The following is a 20,758-nucleotide window of genomic DNA, read 5'->3' on the forward strand; positions in this document are numbered from 1 at the left end:
TCTGCTTTTCTCCTGTTTTTTTTCTTTCCCACTACTGCATTTCCGCCACATCCTTGCTTTCCCAGGAGCTTTTGGCCGTGTTTTCCCTGCAGGGTGAGCGCTGCTGGCCTGGGGCAGAGGGTGGGAATGGATATTGCACCCAGCTGGGCTCCCCGAGCCCCTGTGGGCCACAGCCCTGCTGGGGTGAGGTCTGTGAAAGCCTCGGTGCCACAGACTGCACCCAGCAGGTCCCAGCCCTGCCTGGGTGTGTGTGTAGGGAAGGGATGGCCCCATTTACCTTATTTATCTTACGGGCAGGGGAAGCTCCAGGTAATCAGCTCAGGTCATGAGCTCCTCCCAGGATCCCTGCTTTGCCAGATGTCTGCAGTGGGAGGGGGGTGAATTCTGGATCTTCTGTTCCTTGTCTCTTCATTTTGAAGCCTCTGAAGTGTGTGGATGCGGAGGTGGAGTGTGGGAAGAGCGGGGAAGCTGCGGGTTCAGGGCAAGACAGACACTCATAACTGCCTTTAATCTCGTTTCCTCATTCCAGTACCTCATCTGCCCCTCTGGTTTAAACCAGAAAACTTCCTCCCTTCCCTATAAATATCCCCAGCACGGCCGGGGCATGGCATGGACACCCAGCAGGCTGTGGGGCAGTGGGGCAAAGGCAGCAAAAAGTGGGGAACCTGGCCCTGGCACCCCAGCACTGCAGGAAAAATGAGGCAGAATCATGAAAACGCATCAGAGCCCAAGAGCTGATGAGTTTCACATCAGGTTCACCATTGATAAGTGTTTAATTGCTGAGAAAGGCAGGAGTCTGGCACTGCCTGTGCCATGGGAGGGCCACAGAGCTGCATCCAACCAGGGATCGAGCTGCAGCTGCTGCTGGTGGCATTGGGGTGATCTGGGAGAAAAGAATTCTTTATTTTGTCCCTTTCTGTGGTACAGGGCAGTTTTAGAACCACAGCTTTCAGCTGTCACCTCTGAAAGCAGCCAGGGCCAGCAGAGTGAGATGGGTCTCTGGGAAAGCAGCGCTGCTTCAGAGGGACGGCAGAAATGAAACTCCAGAGGCAGCGTTTCATCTCCTGTCAGCCTAAAAGGAAGTTTTCAGGATTCCTTAGCCCTTATTTAGCCAGTTTGTTTGTTTTGGAGGGGAATGCTTGTGATAGTGTCTGGCTCTGACCACGTGCCTGGCTGCAGCGTGGCCGGCCACAGTGTCCAGTGGTCATTCCCTGCCTGGTCAGTGCTCCCAGGACAGTTCAGGGGTGTCTCTACCCTTGACCAGCGCTGGGATTTCTGTGGCTGCTTCACTTGGATGCGCCCCACAACTGGGGAGCAGCAAGAGCACTGAGCTGGGGACTGGCAGGGATGGGGACCTGGGTGACATCCTGTCACGAGGTGCCACCAACGACAGCGGGGTGCCAGGGCTTCCCCACTGCCGGGAGCCCCAGAATCCTCGGGATTTTCCTGGCGCTGTGCGTGCCGGTGAGCACACAGGGGGCACGGGTGGGGTGGGGACACCGCCGGGCGGGGAGCGTGGGGACATGGGTGACGCAGGGAGCGCACTGCGGGCAGAAGGCACGGGGACGCGGCAGTGCGTGCAGCGCACCCCGGGGCGGGGGACAGGAGAGCACCGCGGGGAAGGGGAGCGCACACGGAGCGCGGAGAGCCGGCGGTGCGGGGACGCGGCGGGGACGCAGCAGGCGGGGCGGGGACACGCGTGGGGCAGGCGGGGGTGGCCGCGGGGCGCGGGGGGGGCTCGGGGTGCGGTGCCGCTGCCATTGGCTGCGGCGGGCTGATGTCACGGGCTGCTGTCACTTAAAAAGCTCCGCGGCGCCTAACGGGCTGGGACACGGGCTGGGACACGGCCGGGACGGGACGGGAGCGGAGCGGAGCGGTGCCAGGTGCCCCAGCCGAGCGGCCCCGCGCCTGTCCCCGCGCCTGTCCCGCACCTGTCCCGTATGCGCGGCTCCCGGAGCGGCGCCGCGGCTGCGGAGCGCTGAGCGGAGCCGAGCCCCCGCCGCCGCCCCGGGGCTGTCTCCGGGCCATGGCCGCGGCGGCGACAGAGCTGCCCGGCGGCAACGCCAGCGCCAACCAGAGCGCCGCCGACCCCACGGTGTCGCGGGACGTGTGGATGGTGGGCATGGGCATCCTGATGTCGGTGATCGTGCTGGCCATCGTCTTCGGCAACGTGCTGGTGATCACGGCCATCGCCCGCTTCCAGCGCCTGCAGACCGTCACCAACTACTTCATCACCTCGCTGGCCTGTGCCGACCTGGTCATGGGGCTGGCCGTGGTGCCCTTCGGCGCCTGCCACATCATCATGGAGATGTGGAAGTTTGGGAACTTCTGGTGCGAGTTCTGGACCTCTTTGGACGTGCTGTGCGTCACGGCCAGCATCGAGACCCTGTGCGTCATCGCCGTGGACCGGTACTTCGCCATCACCTCCCCGTTCAAGTACCAGAGCCTGCTGACCAAGGGCAAGGCGCGCGTGGTCATCCTGGTGGTGTGGGTGGTGTCGGGCCTGACCTCCTTCCTGCCCATCCAGATGCACTGGTACCGGGCAGACCACGAGGACGCCATCCGCTGCTACCAGAACGAGATGTGCTGCGACTTCTTCACCAACCAAGCCTACGCCATCGCCTCCTCCATCATCTCCTTCTACCTGCCCCTCGTCGTCATGGTCTTCGTGTACGCCCGGGTCTTCCAGGTGGCCAAGAAGCAGCTGCAGAAGATAGACAGGAGCGAGGGGAGGTTTCACACCCAGAACAAGGAGCAGGAGCAGAAAGGGGGAGCCGGGCACCGCCGCTCCTCCAAGTTCTTCTTGAAGGAGCACAAGGCCCTCAAAACCCTGGGCATCATCATGGGCACCTTCACGCTGTGCTGGCTGCCCTTCTTCATCGTCAACATCGTGCACGTCATCCAGGACAACATCATTCCCAAGTACCTGTACATCCTCTTGAACTGGCTGGGCTACATCAACTCTGCCTTCAACCCCCTGATCTACTGCCGGAGCCCCGACTTCAGGTACGCCTTCCAGGAGCTGCTGTGCCTGCGCAGGTCCGCGCTGAAGATGTACGCCAACGGCTACTCCAACAGCAACGGCAGGAGCGACTACAACGAGGAGGACAACGGCTACCCCCTGGCCCCGGATAAAACCTGCGACTTGCTCTGCGAGGAGGGCTCCTTCCCTCGCCCCGAGGACTTTTTGCACGGCAAAGGTACTGTGCCCGGCGGGGAGGGTGCTGGGGGCCCGGGCGGGGGGTGCATGGAGGAGCCTTTCCAAGGAAAATCAACTTCCTTTCATAACAACAGTGATGCTTTTTTAGAGAGCGCCTAAAACCTAACAGCTGCAAGAAACCCCAAACTCAAACTCTGCAGAGCGGGGCTGGCTCCTGGCAGGGCAGAGGGGCTGTTGGCAGCCCCCCCTGGTTTGGGGCACGACCCGGGGGTCCCTTAGCGGGGTGGGGGGATGCCAGGCTGTGCAGAATTCTCGTCCCCCGAGGGACTTTCTGGCCGTGGCCGGGACTGAACTGGCTGGGACTGAACTACCTCATGACCTTGCTGGGAGCTGGGAGCGGGGCTGGACCCCCCCTGCCCCGGTGGGACTGCTCCCGGTCCTCTTGTCACACCCCCGCTGGTGGCTGTGGGAGCCCTCCAGGCTAGGAGGGCACCTGGGGCGGGGGTGGCAGGATTGTCCAGCCCGGGGCACTTTGCGGAGATGGCAAAACCCCTGAATTTGATCTGCGACAAACCGGAGGGGAAGGGATGCAGGCAGCGGGGCGGGCTCGGGGCTGCCGGCACTGGGACAGTTTGATCACCGCCCGGAAACTGCGAATTCTCTGTGGGGTTTTGTTTTGCCGAGTGCTACAGGACTTTCTGCAGGGGAAAAAAAAAAAAATAGAAATAAACGGAGCGTTTGCCTAGAATGTGAGTCCGTGACTGTGGGACTCAGGAATGTGGCACTGGGAAGTCGGGTGACACGCGGCTGCAATCACAGCCCAGCCAAAAGCTCGTAAAGCGCCCGGTTTGTTTAACTGCAAGGCTCAGATGACAGCGAGCCCGGGGAGGTGGGACGGGAGGAGCTTTGGATTTTCCGTGGCACCTTGGAAGCGCCGCTCCGACCGCGGCACGGCTGCAGGTCGCTTGGTTGGGTGTGGAGGGGGGTTTGTCCCGTGTGCCAGGCTCTGCCAGGTGTCCCCGGGCAGGGTGGACTGCGGGACAGGACAGGACAGGGCAGGACAGGACAGGACAGGACAACAGGACAGTCCCTGCCTGGAGGAGAGCAGCGATTTGGGCTGGGGGCGCACCCCGGTGTGACACGCTGGACCCGCGGCCGGGAGGGTGTGCAGTGCGGAGTTCTCTCAGGAATACTCTTTCAGGAATACTCTTTCAGGAATACTCGCGAAAGGGGCAGGAAAAGCTGCTCCCGGGGCCTCTCGGGCCGTGGTGCCCCGGGGAATGCTCGGGGGATGCTCGGGCGTGCGGAGCCCCCGCATTTCCACGCGCTCGCCCCGCACCACGGGGGTGTTGGCGTCAGTTTGGGGGTGTGGGGGTCGCTGGGTGCCCAGGAGACCTGGGTGGGTGGCGAGTGGCCAGCCCGGGGTTGAGTCCCGATGCAGCAGGAGGCAGAGCGGCTTTGGGGCAGCGCCGTGCCCCGTCCCGGAGGAGCCGGAGCTGGGACGGGGGTGGAGCGGGGTTTCTGGTTACCGACACCCCCGGCAGTCCCCGTGTGGCCTTGGCTGCTCTGAGGACTCGCCCCGAGCGCTGGTGCCGACAGGGCTGGAGGGGAATCCCCCGGACGGGCAGGGAGCGCGGAGGGTGTCGTTGTGGGGACAAACTGTTCGAGCTCTCAGGGTAAAACGCAGGGCTCCGGGAACTCCTGCTGCTCCTTTTTCCCCCAAGTGCTGCTGATCCTGCCTGCGAAGGGCGCTGGGAAGGAGGAGCAGCCCCAGGAGCCCTCTCCTCCCCAAGCTGTGCCTGACTCGGCTCCTCTTGTCACCTGAGCACTGAGCGGGGACAGGGAATAGCGGCCGGGAGCCCTTCCCTGCCCTCTGCCTGCCTGTGCCCTCACCCGCTGCCTCGGGAGGGATGCCAGCAGTGCCCCAGGTGCTCGGTGTGCGCGGCAAAGGAAGGGTGCGGTGACACGGTGACACTCTGTGGCGTGAGAGGCCGCAGGGCAGCCCCTCGGATAAACATTAACAGGGCAGGAGCGCGGCTGGCAGGCAGGGGCTGCTCGCTCCGCCTAGCACAAGCGCTGAGAGCCGGGAGGTGTGGGGTTGGTGCAGGTACACTCGGTGCAGGAGCACACTCGGTGCATGTACACACTCGGTGTAGGAACACGCTCGGTGTAGGAACACAGTGTATAGAACACTACTCAGTGCAGGAACACACTGTGTAGGTGCACACTTGGTGTAGGTGCACACTCGGTGTAGGAACACGCACGGTGTAGGAACACAGTGCAGGTACACACTTGGTACAGGTGCACACTCAGTGCAGGTACACACTCGGTGCAGGTACACACTCGGTGTAGGAACACACGGTGTAGGAACACAACTCAGTGCAGGTACACACTTGGTACAGGTGCACACTCAGTGCAGGTACACACTCGGTGCAGGTACACACTCGGTGTAGGAACACACGGTGTAGGAACACAACTCAGTGCAGGTACACACTTGGTACAGGTGCACACTCAGTGCAGGTACACACTCAATGTAGGTGCACACTCGGTGTAGCTGCACACTCAGTGTAGGTACACACTCGGTGCAGGTGCACACTCAGTGTAGGAGCACAATCGGTGCAGGTGCACACTCAGTGTAGGAGCACACTCGGTGCATGTACACACTCGGTGTAGGAACACGCTCTGTGTAGGAACACACTCGGTGTAGGAACACAGTGTAGGAGCACTACTCAGTGTAGGTACACACTCGGTGTAGGAACACAGTGTATAGAACACTACTCAGTGCAGGAACACACTGTGTAGGTGCACACTCGGTGTAGGAACACACTCAGTGTAGCTGCACACTCAGTGTAGGTGCACACTCAGTACAGGTACACACTCAGTGCAGGTGCACACTCATTGTAGGTGCACACTCGGTGTAGCTGCACACTCAGTGTATGTACACACTCGGTGCAGGTGCACACTCAGTGCAGGTACACCTGCTCGGTGTAGGTGCACACTCAGTGTAGGTGCACACTCGGTGTAGGCACTCACTCTGGGGCTGCAATGCAATTTAGCTCCGTGCAGGCTGTGATTATCAAACAGCATTCATGAGAAATGAGAATTAACCTCTTGATTGCAGAGATCGATATCTCTGCCTTGGTTTATTTCCTGTATTTTGGCTCTTGGCAGTCACTTCTGTTCTGCAGTGGGCAGAATTCTGCTCTGCCCAGGGCACTGTGGCTTTGAGGGTAGCGAGGGCACAGAGGCAGGAGGCATCCTGCAGTGATGGGGGGGTCAGGCCAGCCCCCAGCAGGCTCCAGTTCTCACCATTTGGAGGCAGGACCCTCTGGCACAGAGAATTCCCTGTTGTGGTTTGTATTTTCACTTAGATGAATTATTTGCATTTCAGTAGCACTTGCGGATTTGTTGTTCAAATAATTGTTCTCTTTTTTTTTTTTTTTTGGCTTCCTCTTCTTACTTCAAATGTTGTGGCTGTGGGTAGCCAAAGCTGAGAGATGAGCAAGTGATTATTTGCAGAACCACTCCAGCACCCAGAGCACGTGGGTGTGGAAGGGACAGGGAATTTTGGGCTGTTTGCACTGGACAAATGACCTCGGTACTGCAAAGCCCAGCTGCACTGCCAGGAAACCTCAAGCTTGCAGTGGAGTCTGGGTGTTGAAGAAGTGATTTCTTTCCTCTAAGGCAACATTACTAAAACTGGTGAAATATAAACTGTGCAGTTCTGGGGGCAGCTGGAATCAAAAGAGAGAAATAGTGGAGGAAAAAAATATTATGGCACCACCAAAGCCAAACCTTTCCATGGTTAGGAAAAAAAAAAGAAAAAACAACTTTGCCCTGTTAAAATATTTTGTATTAAAAAGTTTTATAGACACATTAAAAATGGAACATTGAAGTCAGGAGTCGCTGTTTAAATTGGATTTTAGGATTTTACACTGGCAGAGTTGGCTCGGGTTAAACACATCTGATAAAACACACAGTGGTGGCTTCATTTGAGGGAAATCAGTGACAAACATGAAATTCTTCCTGCAGACAGAGCAGGCTGAAGCAAACGCTGTGCTGCTGGCTTGTACCTCGTGCCACTGCCACAGAGGTGGGGACACAGAGGGGACACAACCCCCAGGTGTTGCTGTGCAGCCAGCTGGGGCTTGGCCCTGCACTCACTGCTTTTATCCACTTTGGCCAAACAGATTTTGTTTTTGTTTTTAAAGTCTTGGTGGAGTGAACGTCACAAACACTGCTTGGGTGTTGTTACAAAATCCTGCCCTGGCTGTGGCTCCTGCCTGGGACTGGGGCAGCTGCAGTTTCCACGCCAGGGCTGTCTTTGCTCCGTTCCCCAGGACAGAAAGCTGCTGGCTTACACCAATCCTTTGCCTCTTGGCAGCATCCCTGGGCACCTTTGGCTATCTGGGCAGCCAGGGCTGGAAATGCTGCTTGCTGTGGCACTGGGGAGATGTGGACGTGAACAGGGAGGAGGGAAAAGGGTCTGGGTGCAGATCCCCACCTGGAAATGTGGCTCCAGTGTCTTTTTAGGACTGGCTGTTCCCAAAGTGCCTCGTATCCCAAACTGTTCAGCAATTCCTGCAGTCCAGCACTGCCCACAGGTGCTTCTTGCACTGTCCTGCGGTGTCAGGGCCGTGCCTGCCCCAGCCTTACCCTGGAACTGGACCCTGTGTTTGGAGTTTTCACAAACAGGACAGGACTGCTGGGGTACGTTCTTTGAGCTTTTATTGCAGCATCAGCCTCATTACGTGGTTGAGCTTACCTTTACTATTTCCCACAGACCCCACCCTGGGGCTCAGGTGAAGGTGAGGCCCCAGCACAGCAGAGAGGGAGGGCAGAGATTTCAGCTCCTAAATGCCCCCAGATGATTGAAAACAGGCCAGGGATTAGGGGTGTGGACAGGAGAGCCCGCAGAGGGAGCGGATGTGTGAGCAGCACACGGCTCTGCCCCCTCTCTCCCAGCTGCTGGGCTTTGCAGAGCTAATTTCAGGTTTATTTACTGCAAGGGCCGTGTTTGTGCCCCCCCAGGAGGGCATTGCCAGGCAGCCTCCATTACCTCCCAGCACCTCTTGCCCTTCTGGTGTAGAATCACAGACCCTTTTAGGCTGGAAAAGGCCTTGAAGGTCGAGTCCAGGGTTCTGCCCTCCAGCGAGCCAACATTCCCCTCCAATTTATGAACTGAATGAGGATGTACTCAATCCCCTCATCCAGATCATTGATGAAGATATTAAACGAGGCTGGCCCCAAAACTGAGCCCTGGTGACCAAGCACCAGCTGGATTTATTCCCATTCCCCACTCTCTGGGCTTTTAACCCCGTCAGGTTTATCCCAGTGAAGAATGGACCCATCCAAGTTAAAGGAATTCAGTTTCTCCAGCAGAATGCTGTGGGAAACAGTGTCAAAGCGTAATTAAAGTCCAGGCAGGCATCACCCACAGCCTTTTCCTCACCCATGGAGTGGTCATCCTCTCACAGGAGGTCAGGTCCCTCTTTTCCAGCTCAGGGGGTACCTGGAGGACCCCTGGTTTTACTGTCAAAGACTGAGACCAGGAAGGCATTGGGTACCTCAGCCTCTCCCTCATCCTTTGTGTCTCCCCAGTAAAGGATGGAGATTCTCCTTAGCTGTCCTTCTCTTGCTGATGTATTTAGAGGGGCATTTTTAATTGTCATTTCTGGCAGCAGCCAGATCAAATTCTAGCTGGGCTTTGGTCCCTCTAACTTTTCTCCCTGCATCTCCCTGCAACCTTGTTGTCCTGAATTTCCTGCCCCTTTCCCAAAGGTCCTAGACTCTCCTTTTTATCCTGAATTCCAGACAAAACTCTCTGTCCTGCCAGCCTTGTTTTCTCCCCTGCTGGCTCATGCAGCACACGGGCACGGGCTGCTCCTGCACCTTTAATTCCATCTCCTGCTGCCGGGAGTCTCGAACCCCACAGACTGAGGCAAGGGCTTTGTCCCTCCCTTTGCCAGCCCTCTGCCTCCCGGTGTTTATTTTCCCTGGGTGATGAATCCTTTTCCCAAGGAGATGGGTTTATGAGCACGTCCGTTCCTCTGGCAGGAGGGAGCATGGCCTGCCTTGCCCGTTCCCTTCTCTTCTCTCCCCCTAAAAGCAGCAGGGGAGCTGAGGTTTCCTCACCAGGCAGTGTCCCTGGGCGTGGGGATGGGAGGGGGACTTGGGGAAGGTGCTGCTTGTTCTTGTCACAGCGTTCTCACCATGCTGCCCTCCCCAGCCCTGGGCAGCCCCTTGGCTGACCCCATTGTTTGGTAACTCCTGCAACGGGAAGAGGACCCAGAGTGGTTCTGCAGGTTCAGGGGAGCACAGAGGGGACAGGCAGTGCCACTCCAGGCTCCCTGAGGTCCGTGTTCTGCAGGGTGAGGGTTCCTCTCATCGCTGTTTTCACACTTTGCTTGCTTTCTCTGCTCCGTGGCCACCTTGGCATCTCCTCCCTGTGCAAAAAAACCTCTTCCAGTGTGAAAGCTTGGCTCTCTCTGAGACTTCAACCCAGCAGCCCCAGCATTTCTCCCCCTTGTTCTACTTTTATTGGAGCTCTTCTGAAAGCAAACACCAGCACTAATCTCTCGTGCTGGGGGCAGAGAGAGCATTTTGCAATGAGCACACAGCCCGGGCTGTGAGGGTGCTGGCACTTGGCTACACCCTCACATCAACACGATTCTGTGGGGCACCAGCTGCACCCACAGCAAGCTGGAGATGGTTTTTGTCATATTCCAGAGAGGGGCAGGAATATTCCAGCAGCACTGGCTCCTGGGAGATGCTGTTCCCACAGCAGACCCTGTGGAACGACCTCTCCCCGTCGTACCCTGGTGTTTGCCTGGCACAGACAAAGCCCAGCCAGCTCCCTTGGGGTTTTAGGGACACAGCCCAGCTCTAGACAGAGCTGGAAGTGGAGTTTGCACAGCTTGGAAGGAGATTCTCTCTCCTGGAGTGTTGTAAGAGCAGGACACAACCCCCATCCCCCTGGATCTGGCAGCTGGAATTGCTGTGTGTAAAGGTGCTGAATCAAGCACAGTATTTAAAGGGGCGCTGAGATTTTTTAAACTTTCTCCATCATGAAAAAAAAAAAAAAAAAAGTGGATTTGCTGCTTCTCCATGCATGCAATTTCAGTTTTCCCATTTTCCCTATGGCAGGAGCATCCAGCTGTATTTCTGTGCAATATTTCCAGTGCTAGGGAGAGTGGATTGGGAAATATTCCCTTGTTTCCTGTCCTTGGTAAGGTCATTTTTGCACAAGTGCACATACAGATATATGTCTGTGTGTCTATATTTATTATCTATGTCCAGCAATACGTAGAGCTGTACCTAAACAAGGAAATGTAAAGGGTTTGCTGTGCCAGCTGAGTGCAGAGATGAAGATCTCTATGTTCAAAACTCCGAGTATTTATTGCAGGTCCTATTGACTGACGTGTTTAAATAAAGAGGATTTATGGTATTTATGCTGTAGTCAAGTGTTCTTGCTTAAAGCCATTTCTCCAATATTTCCCAACATTTCCCCAGTGAACCCTTCAGGGCTCATTAAAGAAAACCAACACCTCAAGGAGCAGGGAGGAAACACAGTGTGGACAAAAACTTCCTTAATTTATCCAGTGCTTTGAGCCCTGGCAGTGGGGAGGGGGTTGTGGGTGCTCGGCACTCTCTGGTTTTCCCCTCTCCCATCAGGATCTGCAGACAGGGGTTTAAAAACCCACCTGCTTCTCTGTTTGGACTGGCAACAGTGGGGCACTCCCAGCAGCTGGGAGGGTTTAATCCTCCCCTGGGGCTGGGAGGGAGCTGCAGCCTCCCCAGCTGTGGGGGTTTGGGGCTGGGGCTGGTGAGGTGACTTGTCCTGCAGGAACGGGGTGGCAGCAGCCCCGCGTGGGGCACTTCTGTCTGCCCCAGGTTGCTTCACCTTGGAAAAGCTCATGGAGGTGTTTCCTTGGAGAGGTGCCAACCCCCTGGCCTGTCCTCTGGTGTCCTGATGTCCCTCCTGCTTCAGGTGGGGGTGAGGAAAGAACAGGAGTGATGCAAAGCAGGATGCCAGCCCAGAATGTTGCAACGACAAGGATTTTGTGTCCTTTGTGCTACTTAAGCCCAGGATGAAGCCTTGGCAGCAGAGGACACCGTGCCCGGCACATTTTGAGGCTTCTCCTTTCCAGAAACAACAGCAGGGAATGTTGTAGCTCGGACAGGGAGAGATTGCACCAGGCACTTCCTGCCAAATTATAATAATTTGTGCTTTCAAGGGATAGAGAGCCCCAGCCATGGCAGGAAGAAAAAAATCAGTCAGAGCTTCAACATCTGTGGGGGAGCAGCAGCTGCCACCCACCTTTCCCTGTTCCTGTTGAAACAGGACATTCCTGACAGGGAATATTTCACCTGGAAAGGTGGTTGGGCTTAAGAGGTGCTCAGAGCCAGTCCTTACATCCCCTGAGGATGCCAGCAGCCCCTCCTGGCTCTGATCCTCCAGGAATGCCAAAGGAAAGGCCTTAGGGAGCCACGGTGGCCACTGGCAGAGCCTGGGGGGCTCAGCTGAACAGCAAGGGGATCTCCCTGCCCTAAAATCAGTCCCCCAGAGGCTCAGGGAGGTTCAGGCTCTGCAGCCTCAGCCCAGGCCTGAGAAATGCATAAACAGCAAATGGCCTCAGGGGAGGCCCTGCCAAGTCCTTTTTCCCCTCGTGTAAATATTTTTTCCTCTTAAGTGTATGTGAGTGTGAAAAACCTCTCCTTAATCTTTTTTTTTTTTTTTTTTTTTCTTCCTGGCTGAAGGAAATGCTTGTTCATCCCTGGGTGGGAACAGCCTCATCTTGATATTTTGTAGCTGAAGCAAGAGCCACACTGCTGAAAACATTTCTTATCACCCCCAAAGCCATACTGGAATCAGATTAAAGTTACTTGTCAGGACAGGACCTCCTTGGTGCCTGTTGGATGGATGTCCCATGGAACAGCAAATTGTGAGGCAGCCTTGAAGAAGACTTCAGAAGCAGTGCAAAATATCCCTGGGGTTACAGGATTCCAAAGCCTGAAAGTCCCCCCCTGTTGTATAGGACACGTGAGTGGAAATGTGTGGCTTTTTTTTTTCTGAGAAAAACTGAGACCTAAATAAGTTTCTTGCCATCTGGCCTTGAAATCAAATGTCTCAGTGGGAGCTGTGTGAGTTTTCCAATGGTGGTAGCGAGAGGAAGTGTGTCTGCATGCAGCAGAGCTGGTGGCAGCCCCAAAATATCTGTGGGGGAGCAGGGTGGGGGAACTGGGTGTCAGTTCACTGGGGAATCCGTTCTCACTGCTCAGAGGTTTCCTCCCTCTCCATTCCCTCACCTGCGTGGGGAAGGCTGGGATCAGGCTGTCACCCCTCTGTTCCAGCCCTCCGAGCTGAGCTCTGCCTCAGGAGAACAGGAGTTGTTGCTGATGGTGCATTTTGAGAGGAAAAGGGTCAGCAGCACGGCCAGCCCTGTGCGAGAGAGCGATGCTGAGCTAAGCCTGAGTCAGCCTGGCCTGGGGGAGGCCTCAGCAGAACCCAAATCCTGCTCTGAGGCTCTGCCTTGACACCAGAGGGGCTCGTGACCTCCTTTAGAGAGCCAAGCCAGGCTCACGAGCTGGGGTTCAGAGGCACCAACAGCTTTACAGACAAAAAATCCCTTTGGCACGGCACCGAGGCCAAGGGGAGCTCGGAGGGCAGGGAAAAGGGAAGGCACAAGCACAGAGAGGAGGGATGGATGGATGGATGGATGGATGGATGGATGGATGGATGATGGATGGATGGATGGATGGATGATGGATGGATGGATGGATGGATGATGGATGGATGGATGGATGGATGATGGATGGATGGATGATGGATGGAGGGATGGATGGATGGATGGATGATGGATGGATGGATGGATGGATGGATGGATGGATGGATGATGGATGGATGGATGATGGATGATGGATGGATGGATGGATGATGGATGGATGGATGGATGATGGATGATGGATGGATGATGGATGATGGATGGATGGATGGATGATGGATGATGGATGGATGATGGATGTTGGATGGATGGATGGATGATGGATGGATGGATGGATGATGGATGATGGATGGATGATGGATGGATGGATGGATGATGGATGGATGGATGGATGGATGGATGGATGATGGATGGATGATGGATGGATGATGGATGATGGATGGATGATGGATGGATGGATGGATGGATGATGGATGGATGGATGATGGATGGATGGATGGATGGATGGATGGATGATGGATGGATGAATGGATGATGGATGGATGGATGGATGGATGGATGGATGGATGATGGATGGATGGATGGATGGATGATGGATGGATGGATGATGGATGATGGATGGATGGATGGATGGAGGGATGGATGGATGGATGGATGGATGGATGATGGATGGATGGATGGATGGATGGGGGATGGATGGATAGATGGATGATGGATGGATGGATGGATGGATGGATGGATGGATGGATGGATGATGGATGATGGATGGATGGATGATGGATGATGGATGGATGGATGGATGGATGGATGGATGGATGATGGATGGATGATGGATGGATGGATGGATGATGGATGATGGATGGATGGATGGATGGATGGATGGATGGATGGATGGATGATGGATGGATGGATGGATGATGGATGATGGATGGATGGATGGATGATGGATGGATGGATGGATGGATGGATGATGGATGGATGGATGGATGGATGATGGATGGATGGATGATGGATGATGGATGATGGATGGATGGATGGATGATGGATGGATGGATGATGGATGGATGGATGGATGGATGGATGGATGGATGGATGATGGATGGATGGATGGATGGAGGGATGGATGGATGGATGGATGGATGGATGATGGATGGATGGATGGATGGATGGGGGATGGATGGATAGATGGATGATGGATGGATGGATGGATGGATGATGGATGGATGGATGGATGATGGATGGATGGATGGATGATGGATGGATGGATGGATGGATGGATGGATGGATGGATGGATGGATGATGGATGGATGGAGGGATGGATGGATGGAGGGATGGATGGATGGATGGATGGATGGATGGATGGATGGATGGATGATGGATGGATGGAGGGATGGATGGATGGAGGGATGGATGGATGGATGGATGGATGGATGATGGATGGATGGATGGAGGGATGGATGGATGGATGATGGATGGATGGACAGGCTGTTCCCCTGCAGCCCAGCCCCTCCTGCTGACATTTGCCAGGCTGGAAGGGACAGTGGCATCTCCCTGGTGCACACAGGAGGGGGTGACACAGCCTGGCAAGGACAGGGACAGGGACAGGGACAGGGACAGGGACAGGGACATGGACAGGGACAGGGACAGGGATAGGGACAGGGACAGGGACAGGGACAGGCTGCTCCAGCCCTTTCCCAGGTGAGAAGGGAGGGGATCATGCTGTTCCCAAAAGGAAAGGTCACTGTGCAGAGCTGGGGTTGAGGAGCAGCAGGGCTGGGACGGTGATTTCCAGACAGGACTTGGGGGTGTTGGCCAGGAGAGGCAGAAGTGGTGGCCAGGAGGGACAGCAATGGTGGCCAGGAGACCCAGATTTATTTGAGCATGGGGCAAAAGGGTTTTTGGTTTGAAGGGAAGCATGGGGCTCTGCAGGAGTGCAGGATGAACAATTCCTGCCAGCCTGGAGTGCCCTCCTGGACCTCAGAGGGACCCAGGGTGGGCTGCTGGCATTGCAGCTGCTCAGGTTTGGTCTCAGGCTGGGCTGGCTCCAACTCTCTGGTTTCCAAAGCTGTGCCAAAGGCTGCAGGCTGGGATTTCAGTTTGTCACAGCTACGTGGCCCAGCTTTGGGAATTTTCCTTTCTATATGATTTACAAATCAATAAACTCAGAGTGGATTCAGGGGTGTTTTCTTTCTCTGCCCAAGAATTCCTTTCAGCACTCAAAACTTGGGAGGGGAAAGATAATGATAAAACTGGACAGCTCTTTTAGGACAGGTTTGGACAATTGCAGGTGTCTAAGGAGGCTCCCATCAGCTCTGCCATGAAAGTCACAAATCCAGCACAGACTGGTGATGGGAAGAGAAGGAATCTATGGAGAATTGTTAAATGGAAAGATGGAGGCAACCAAATAAGAGAGACAAAGTAAAATGTGGCCCAGGGAGAGTGTAAAAAGATGGAGAACCAATTAAAGGTGAGAAATCAGTCCTAGGAGGGAAAATGACTCAAGCACCAGCAGGAAACTCAAGAGGCTGGATCCTGGATCCTCTGGAAAGGGAGGGGGAAGGAAGGAAGGAATGGATTGCAGAAGAGGAAGCAGGGCTGGGAAAAGCTGTGAGAGCAGGATCTGCATTTCAGGGCAGGATCTGTGTTTAAGACAGGGTTTGTGTTTAAGGACAGGATCTGTATTTCAGGGCAGGATCTGTGTTTCTGTTCAGGATCTGTGTTTCAGGACAGGGTCTGTGTTTCAGGGCAGGATCTGTATTTCAGGGCAGGATCTGTGTTTCTGTTCAGGATCTGTGTTTCAGGACAGGGTCTGTGTTTCAGGGCAGGATCTGTGTTTCTGTGCAGGATCTGTGTTTCTGTGCAGGATCTGTGTTTCAGGACAGGGTCTGTGTTTCAGGGCAGGATCTGTGTTTCTGTGCAGGATCAGTGTTTCAGGGCAGGATCTGTGTTTCTGTGCAGGATCAGTGTTTCAGGGCAGGGTCTGTGTTTGAGGGCAGGATCTGTGTTTCTGTTCAGGATCTGTGTTTCTGTGCAGGATCAGTGTTTCAGGACAGGGTCTGTGTTTCAGGGCAGGATCTGTGTTTCTGTGCAGGATCAGTGTTTCAGGACAGGGTCTGTGTTTCAGGGCAGGATCTGTGTTTCTGTGCAGGATCTGTGTTTCTGTGCAGGATCAGTGTTTCAGGGCAGGATCTGTGTTTCTGTGCAGGATCAGTGTTTCAGGACAGGGTCTGTGTTTCAGGGCAGGCAGTCTGGCTGGTGCCTCTGCCCTCCCACGTTGGCCATTCCCCATCTGCTCCTGGAGTTTGTGGAGATGATGGTTGCCTCCGGAATGAGCAGTAGCTTTGCTTCCTTCTCGGAGCTGCCCTGCTGCCTGCCAAGGCATGGCTGGGAGGGCGTGGAGCAGGCGTTCCTGTCATTCTGGAGCCGGGGATGCCTTTGGAGTGAGTGTGTGACAGGTATGGAGACAAACCAGGACAGCCGCCCTGTCCCCTGCCTGGCCTCGGTGACAAGGAGATGGGAATGGGGAATCACAGAACCACTGAGGTGGAGAAAGACTTCTCAGAGAATCCAGCTCAACCTTTGAGCACTTTTCCAGCCAGAAGGGGAAATGGGGTTTTCCCAGCTGAAGGGTTGTGGGGAGGGGTTGGGTACCTGGGTTGCTGCTGGGCTTTGGCATCAGCGTCGCTCCCAGGAGTTTTGCTGGTCTTAATTTGCTCTTTATTTGTCATCCTGAGGTCTCCACAATGCCAGCCAGGAGCTGTGGTTTGTTTGGAAAGGACAGGGCAGCGTTGTCACCTCTGCTGGTGTGTCCATCACGCAGTTTTCCCCAGGGCTGTGGCCGTGCTATTTCCAGCACCCCTGGGAACACGAGCTGTCACTGCCACTTTGCTGAGGTGGCTGATCCATGGGCAGCCCCAGAGGGTGAGTGGAGGGACCCACAGCTCACTGTGCCCCAGGGAATTCCAGATTTCCCAGGGGAAGGTGGCAACCCACGGGATGGGCAGGGCCCTGGCTGTAAACCATGGTCCAAATGTCCATTTTTCAACGGGACACTTCTGAAAAGAGATCCTTTGTTAATAATGGAATAGGTTTTTTCTTCCCCTGAAAAAAAGACCACCTTGATTAGGCATTGCAGAATTCAGATGATTTGCAAAATGCATTGCTAAATTTTTCATTTGTTCTATTCATTACCCAGCCCACAAATTTTTGCAAGCAAAATTAAGTTTTAGAGAAAAAGCCATGCAAAGCAAGGAACCTTTGAGTGCCATAACTAACAGGAGCCCTTGGAGCATGGGGATGTCTGTCCAGTGTCCGTGTCCAGCCCTGAATAGCAGCTGCACGGGCTGTGCCCGGGCAGAGATTGTGCTGATGCTGACACTCACGGGGCTTGGAAAGGCCAAAATGCCCCTCCAGGCTCTGTGTGTAACTCCTCAAGACCTCAGCCCCGCCTGAGGCTTTGGCACGAGGGGCTTGTGGAGTGGCAGGAAGAGAGAAATGTAGCGTGAAGGCGTCACCCTGCTCCGTGGTGACAAACAGCAGGGCCCAGATTAGAAACGAGTCTGTGCCCTGGTGACTCACAGCCCAGCCCAGCCCGGTGCCACCTGCCACTGCCCCCTGCCAGGACCTGCCACTTCCCCCTGCCAGGACCTGCCATTGCCCCCTGCCAGGACCTGCCACTGCCACCCTGCCAGGACCTGCCACTGCCACCTAGCAGGATCTGCCACTGCCCTGACAGGACCTGCCACTGCCCCCTGCCAGGACCTGCTGCTGCCACCTGCCAGGACCTGCCACTGCCACCTGCCAGGACCTGCTGCTGCCACCCTGCCAGGACCTGCTGCTGCCACCCTGCCAGGACCTGCCACTGCTGCCTGCCAGGACCTGCCACTGCCCCCTGCCAGGACCTGCCACTGCCACCTGCCAGGACCTGCTGCTGCCACCCTGCCAGGACCTGCTGCTGCCACCCTGCCAGGACCTGCTGCTGCCCCCTGCCAGGACCTGCCACTGCCCCCTGCCAGGACCTGCTGCTGCCACCTGCCAGGATCTGCCACTGCCACCTGCCAGGACCTGCCACTGCCCCCTGCCAGGATTTGGCACTGCCCTGACAGGACCTGCCACTGCCCCCTGCCAGGACCTGCCACTGCCCTGCCAGGATTTGCCACTGCCCCCTGCCAGGACCTGCTGCTGCCACCCTGCCAGGACCTGCCACTGCCACCTGCCAGGACCTGCTGCTGCCACCCTGCCAGGACCTGCCACTGCTGCCACCCTGCCAGGACCTGCCACTGCCCCCTGCCAGGACCTGCCACTGCCACCTGCCAGGACCTGCTGCTGCCACCCTGCCAGGACCTGCTGCTGCCCCCTGCCAGGACCTGCCACTGCCCCCTGCCAGGACCTGCTGCTGCCACCTGCCAGGATCTGCCACTGCCACCTGCCAGGACCTGCCACTGCCCCCTGCCAGGATTTGGCACTGCCCTGACAGGACCTGCCACTGCCACCTAGCAGGATCTGCCACTGCTCTGCCAGGACCTGCCACTGCCACCTGCCAGGACCTTCCACTGCCACCTGCCAGGACCTTCCACTGCCACCTGCCAGGATTTGCCACTGCCCTGTCAGGACCTGCCACTGCCCCCTGCCAGGACCTGCCACTGCTGCCTGCCAGGACTGGCCACTGGCACCTGCCAGGACCTTCCACTGCTGCCTGCCAGGACCTGCTGCTGCCCCCCTGCCAGGACCTGCCACTGCCCTGCCAGGATTTGCCACTGCCACCCTGCCAGGATTTGCCACTGCTGCCTGACAGGACCTGCCACTGCCACCTGCCAGGATCTGCCACTGCCCCCTGCCAGGATCTGCCACTGCCCTGCCAGGACCTGCCAGTGCCCTGCCAGGACCCTGCTGCTGCAGCTGGGGGAGAAGCAGCTCCCCAGGCACCGCTCAGCGCGTCAGAGTTGGACCCCCAAAATCCTTCACTGCAAACGTGCAGCCCTTGCCTGGCAGCAGTAGAAAGGCATTTCATGTTGTATTTTTTTAGGATGAAACCCTTCTCGTCCTTTGCCACTTTCGAGGGTGGCTGTGGGACAACTCCACATCTTCCAGGTCACAGAGGGGATGAGAGCCCCAAAATCCTTCACTGCAAATGTGCAGCCCTTGCCTGGCTGCAGTAGAAAACCATTTTATGGTTTATTTTTTTAGGATGAAACACTTCTCATCCTTTGCCACTCTTGAGGGTGGCTGTGGGACAACTCCACATCTTCCAGGTCACAGAGGGGATGAGAATCAAGTTGAACCCCCAAAATCCTCCACTGCAAACGTGCAGCCCTTGCCTGGCAGCAGTAGAAAGCCATTTCATGTTGTATTTTTTTAGTCTTGAGTAATCCTAACCTAAAAGCGACTGCAGCCCCTGCCGGCTTGTTCCATTAACCTTAAATACCTGCTGAATTCTCTTCCCCCCGCCGCTGATGAAACGAGGCTGTGTTTGCAGCAGCTTTCTTCCTTCCCCTCCCCTCCGGGGTGATTCATCCGAGGCTGCCTCATTTCTCGGGCGAGTGCAGAAGGCGATGGCATCGATGCAAATGGGGCCGGACGAGTCGCAGGCTGATAATGGCAATTTGTGTACAAATGCTAATTCTAGGAGCAGCCAAGCCAGGCCCGCGCTGGGGCTTTGCTCGAGGAAATAAATCCCCTGCGGGTTTAGCCAGGAGCTCCAATTCCTTTTGGTTACAATTAATAAGAGAAACTTATTAATCCCTGAAGGGATTCTGTGCTCTAGTGCAGAGTCAGGGATGGTTTATCCTGCTCAGAACTGGCCTGGAAGTTTTTCAGGCTGTGTCTTTGCAGAAGGAGGGGGTGTCCCCTTTTTCCCTGGATAAAAGAGTCCGGGACAAGCCAGAGGGACATCACCTCCTAAATCTGTGTCTCCTGCCCTGCCCCGCTTCTCCCCACAGGAATCCTCACCCCCATCCACGGCTCCTTCAAAGGAAGGCGATGGGGATAACGAGCACTTTGTTGTTAATAACAGAGACAATGTCGAGATGAGCTGCTGAGGGATTAAAGGGTTGCTGGACTGGTTTTGGAGGTGAGAATAATGGAGCTGAATAAATGTGCGGAGCTGGATAGATCCCACCCGCTCCTCCTTTCATCTTCCTTACATGGAATTCGTTAAAGTTTGGCTTCCAGTAATTTGTGGGAAGCTCAGTTATCATTCCCACAGCCCTCTTACTGATTTCTGGGCACAGAAACCACTGTGTCATTGCACAGCACAGGGGTTTTTTGGCCCTTTTTAGGATCACTTTATGTGATCCCGAGCCCTGCTCTGTCCTCCTGCCTTTGCAGTGAGCCCTGGAATCACAGGCCCAGGTGTGGAGGAACCCAGACAAAGTCACCCAGCTCTGTAAAAAGCTGGGGTCCTTCAGATTTCAGTGCTATCATAACTATGAAGCTGATTTAAAATAAAACATGCCCGAAAATCTCCCGTGTCAGGCCCTCAGAGGGCTGCAGATGAGCTCCTTGAACACTCCTCCCACTCCTGCACAAGTCTTGGGACCACCCATTTTGAAATGAGGTTTCAGGTGACAGCTGGGCTTCTCAACCTTCCTGAACAGGAGGGAAATTACAGTAAATAAGCGACCAAAATGAAAACCTTGTGTCCCCTTAGCATCCTGCCCCTGCATTTCTGCACATTCCTGCACTTTTCCTTCTGCCAGGAGCGTCTGTCTCGTTTCCAGCCCCTCTCTGGGGGTCAAGGCTGGGCTTGCTCTTGTGGTGTGAGCTGGGATTTGCCCTGGGAAGGGTGGACAAGACAGCCCCAACCTCCAGAAGCGCTGCTGCTGGCAGGGGCACAGAGGAAGGGCCACATCCATCAAGTGCAGCAGGTCACCG

General features: G+C 55.7%; 1 protein-coding gene across 2 annotated transcripts in view; it reads left to right on the top strand.

Annotated features, from left to right (window-relative positions):
* The first annotated feature begins 1,806 nt into the window (after window positions 1-1,806).
* ADRB2 (adrenoceptor beta 2) overlaps window positions 1,807-20,758 on the top strand; it is a 44,083-nt gene continuing 25,131 nt past the window's right edge. Inside the window, exon 1 of one of the 2 annotated variants that reach the window (XM_053956930.1) lies at window positions 1,807-3,200. In XM_053956930.1, the coding sequence (XP_053812905.1) occupies window positions 2,027-3,200 (1,174 nt within the window). In that variant the 5' untranslated portion in view covers window positions 1,807-2,026. The remainder of the gene's footprint in view (window positions 3,201-20,758) is intronic. The other variant, XM_053956931.1, reaches the window with a different exon arrangement.

This window comes from Vidua chalybeata, chromosome 15 (genome assembly GCF_026979565.1).
Source record: "Vidua chalybeata isolate OUT-0048 chromosome 15, bVidCha1 merged haplotype, whole genome shotgun sequence".
Lineage (NCBI taxonomy): Eukaryota > Metazoa > Chordata > Aves > Passeriformes > Viduidae > Vidua > Vidua chalybeata.